General features: G+C 54.2%; 1 protein-coding gene across 2 annotated transcripts in view; it reads right to left on the bottom strand.

Moving 5' to 3' along the window:
- The window catches only part of PLD3 (phospholipase D family, member 3), a 19,395-nt gene that overhangs the window by 5,840 nt on the left and 9,285 nt on the right, over positions 1 to 4,270 (bottom strand). Inside the window, exons 2-8 of one of the 2 annotated variants that reach the window (XM_010849233.1) lie at positions 3,589 to 3,805; positions 2,950 to 3,080; positions 2,775 to 2,849; positions 2,539 to 2,681; positions 1,871 to 2,054; positions 142 to 262; positions 3 to 61 (exon numbers count right to left, since the gene is read on the bottom strand). In XM_010849233.1, coding sequence (XP_010847535.1) covers positions 3 to 61; positions 142 to 262; positions 1,871 to 2,054; positions 2,539 to 2,681; positions 2,775 to 2,849; positions 2,950 to 2,976 — 609 coding nt within the window. In that variant the 5' untranslated portion in view covers positions 2,977 to 3,080; positions 3,589 to 3,805. The remainder of the gene's footprint in view (positions 1 to 2; positions 62 to 141; positions 263 to 1,870; positions 2,055 to 2,538; positions 2,682 to 2,774; positions 2,850 to 2,949; positions 3,081 to 3,588; positions 3,806 to 4,270) is intronic. The other variant, XM_010849234.1, reaches the window with a different exon arrangement.

Genomic DNA, 4,270 nt, shown 5'->3' with positions numbered 1-4,270 from the left:
AACTTGGTATGCAGGACGCCATGGGTCAGCTTCTGCATGTCCACCATGCGGACCTGGGCACCTGGACCGACAGGGGTGGAGGTCAGGAGCTGGCTTGGGGAGCCCCAGACCCAGCCCACCCTCATTGGCCCCCTAGCTCACCGCTCTGTAGCAGCGCCTGTAGGTCTGCCTGGGGCTGGGGCCCATTGGGCTTGCTCACAGCAATGCGGACCTTCACACCTCGGGGTGCCAGAGTCTGCAGCTGCCGGAGGACCTCCTCGCCCTGGAGGGAGGAGACAGCTTCTGAGGGGATGGATCAGCTGGCTCTCGAGCCCCACGGAGCACCCCACGGAGTCATTTTGAGATTAGGCTTCTAGATCTGATCAGGCTTTACATTAATACAGTTAGGAAAAGCTTTACAGGTTAAGAAGTTAAAACCTTACTTTATCTGTTTTATTTATTGTTTTGGCTGTGCTGTGCGGCATGAGGGATCCTAGTTCCCCAACGAGGGATCGAACCCGTGCCCCCTATATTCAGAACACGAAGTCTTAACCACTGGACCAACAGGGAAGTGTCTTTATCTATTTTAATACCCGGCTGCTCTGAGCCCTGTTAGGGCCTCCCTGCCACTCCTGCCCTTCACAGGTCCTTCCCAAGACCCTGACCTGGTAGTATCCACGCCTGATACAGCAGGGGTCTCTAGGCACCTTGCAGAATGTTAAAGGCACAGCGCAGACTTGGGAGTCTGGGAAGACCTAGGTAAGGCTTGATGATGCTAATAACAGTAACAGCCAATGATTCCCTTGTTTCTACTGTGAGCCAGGCCCCTTCTGAGCCCCTTTATACCCGAACTCTGAATTCTCACAGCTGTCATTGGTAAGGCAAGTCTGAGTTTATCTCAAAGTTGCAGACGAAGAAACTGAGCGTTGGAGAAATCAACAGGAAAGCAGGATTTGAACTCAGACCGTCTGCCTTCTATGTCTGTGCTCTGTGCTTTGAATCACTCCAGTAGGAACCAGCAGGGAATGGAAGCTCATACCTTTTTTTTTAAGCTTGAAGGATCTTGGTTCCCTGATCAGGGATCGAACTCTCACCCTTGGCAGTGAACGCTCGGAGCCCTAACCACTGGACTACCAGGGAATTTCCAGCTCATATAATTTTTAACTGTTGTGCATTTTTTCCAGGCACTGTTTAATGATCCCCACAATTTTAAAACATTTAAAGTCTACCTCTGACAAAGAGTGGCAGCAGGGAAAAGGAAGAAGAGCAACAAATTCACTATGTCTTTCAAAGAAGGGCTTAGCCACCTAGGCTGTTCCTTTTCAAATCTTGGAGTTTTATGCTTTTTAAATTTGTCTGCAGACCCTAACAAGGCTATCACAGTAAATGCTTATAAAGGGCTGACTCTTGTCAGGCACTGCTGTCATTGGCTGGGATCAGCCCGTTTCATCTTCACAAGAGGTGAACACTAAATAATGGCCCCATTCTACAGATGAAGAAAATGAAGACTGCAAGATGAGGTGACCTGCCTGAGGTCACAGAGCTGGCACGCAGAAGCCCGGCTTGAGGCTGGGCTGGTACTCATTCCATGTTTCCATTTCTTTGTGTGACAGGCTCAGGGAAGGAAGCTTGTGGGTGAGCAATATCTGCTAGCCTAATCCCTCGTAACCAAACCCATGCCCTGATATTCAGAGGCCTCCAGATGACCGTGACAAAACGCCCCCAGTCCCGTGGGCCACGTGAAGACAGTTACTTCCAAACACTTTTGTCCAACCCACTACGTGAGACATGCCAGTCTGTCTCCTGGGCTGGAGGGAAACCCCTTTCATTTCCCTGACTCTGATGCCTCCCACCACCCCTGCTGCCAGCCAGGGCCCAGGTTGCCAGGTACCTGCTGAGCAGAGGCTTCCTGAGTGTGGGTGTCATTGTTGGTGAGAGTCCAGTAGAAGGAGGCAATGTCCAGGCTGCTGTGGGCACCAGCGAGCAGGCCCAGCCAGGCCTGGCTGGTGGAGGGGTTGCTCGTGGAGGCATTGGGGAAGTCCAGGCCCTCGGGAATGCTCTCCACCAGCACTGCTCTGGGTGGGGAGGTGGGGAGGGAGGGAGGCAGAATAAGCCATGGTGGGCTAGACTGAGTGCTCACTTGTCTGCCCAAGGAGGATGGAAGACTATATGTATTCGTGTGTGTCTGTACTCATGATTCTCTGTGTCTGCATTTGTCTCTCTAGATTTGTAGAAGGTTGTGGATGTGTGTGTGTGTAAGTGTGTGTGTGTGTGTGTGTCTGTCCATGGATGTGGATAGAAGATGCCATGTGTGTCTATGTATGCCTGTCTGTTCACAGAGGCATAGAAGATGACGACGCTGTGGTTGCCATGGCAACAGTGTGGGTGAAGCAGGTGGGCACAGAGAGAACTGTGACGGTCCACTTGGGAGTGTCTGCCACCCCCTTTTTCTGTCTTGAACAGTGGGTGCAGGCCCTGCGTAGTGCATGTTGAAGTGTCCCTGGCCTGGCAGGGCCCCTTCCCCCACCATCCCAGGCACCCACGCCCCCCTCCACTTACTCGCAAGGGTCATAGCAGGGGGCTGGGCGCTGATTGGGCCCAAAGAGATGCAAGTCGCCGTATTCCCATAGAAACAGCTGAGTCATCAGGGCACCGAAGCCCACAACTGCCAGGATAAGGACCAGAAGGACCCAACGAGCTTTCTGCGGGGGAGGAGGAGGCGAGCAGTCAGCCCAAGGAGGGCAGCCCAGCCCACAGCCTCCAGAGACAGACTGAGGGAGGAGAGGGGCACCTACCTTTTCTGCAGCTTTCCATGCCTCGATCTCATTCATGGGCAGTTCGCTGGCAGGTTCCTCAGCAGGCACCTTCAGCTGGGGCACACGGATGGGAGTGGTGGTGACGGGTCAGCTCAGCAGGGCCCCCACCCTCTCCTGATCCGGCCCCTCCTCCCCTGTTCCCCCATCCACCTACCTCCTGGTACATCAGTTTAGGCTTCATCGTGCTGGCAGTCAGGGGTTATACAGCTCCCAGGTGCAAAAGTGGGTGTGTCAGGGTCTCCAACTGCGGGGACCAGAAGCTGGCACTGTGTTGGGTGTTCTAGGCTTTGGGGGGACATCACAGAAAACGGATCAGCCTCGGGCTCACGGGACTCACTGGATCGCCTTGTCTGTGATCACGGGGGCTACTGGCACTGCGCCCGCCACCCCTAAAGGAGGAAGCTGACTGCTGGTCAGTAGGGATTTCGAAATCCCTCAAAGTCCAACCCCTCTGCCTTCCTCCTATCCCTCTGGGGTGCCCTCCCTGCCCCCTTGAGCGCCCACCCTGCCTGTCATCAGCACTGGCACTGCTCCCCATTTAGCACCTTCCCTTCTCTGAGCCCTATCCTACACATTCCCAAAATGACAGCTCCGGATTGGGTCAGCGGAGCCCTAAATATTTTTGTGCCTGGCTTTTCCCAGCCCTGGGATTTACCCTGAAGTCATTTTCCAGGTAGCTCCTTTAACCTCACACTCAGGTAACCACTAGCCAGTTCAGGCCAGGAGCCCAAGACCATCGGGGCCTCCCTCTCAGCTTCCATCCCATCCCCCCAATCATCCTCCCCTACCGTACCCCAGAGGGGCCTCGGCCTTACTCGGCAGACAGCTGCTGCTACCTCCACGGGGCCCCAGCTTCTGCCCCAACAGGCTGAGCAGGGGCGGGAGGGAGGAGGGGGCGGGGCCCAACGGGGCTCCGCCCTCTGCAGCGGGGAGTCTGCGCAGTGAGCGCGCCGGTCCGGGCTCACCGCAGGGACAGGGGGGGCCGGCCCCCCAGATACGGTCTAGCCAACCTGGCGGGGGTGGAGAAAAAGCACAGGTCTGAGCGATTGCTTTGCTACGCTCCATCCTAGAGCACCCCCCCCAATATGGGCTAGGGAGGACTCAGGTAAAGAGAAAAAAGAGACCCCCCCCCCCATCTTTTCTCGGCTCTAAACCCTGTGAATATTTGTACCGTGGGCATGTATTACCTAGTCAAAAATAAATACATAAATAAGACTAATGATTTTTAAAATTATAAAATAAAATGGAATGACCAAGGCTGAACAACATGATTTAGGGATGTAGCCATAAAATCAAAAGACGCAGCCCACCCACGCTATGGGAGGGGAAGAGCGCGGGGTGTGCGATAAGGGGATGGTGGGTTTTCTGTTGTAGTCTGTATTGAAGTCTCTATTTAATTTTTTAAAAAGGCCAACTGATATTTTGATAGGGATTTAAAAAATGTTTCTTACCAGTGTGTGTGTGCGGGGGGGGGG

The sequence above is a fragment of the Bison bison genome, unplaced genomic scaffold, assembly GCF_000754665.1.
Source record: "Bison bison bison isolate TAMUID 2011002044 unplaced genomic scaffold, Bison_UMD1.0 scf7180017864280, whole genome shotgun sequence".
NCBI classification, from domain to species: Eukaryota; Metazoa; Chordata; class Mammalia; order Artiodactyla; family Bovidae; genus Bison; species Bison bison.
The sequence above is the reverse complement of the archived record's forward strand: the minus strand, read 5'-3'. Positions and strand labels throughout refer to the sequence as shown.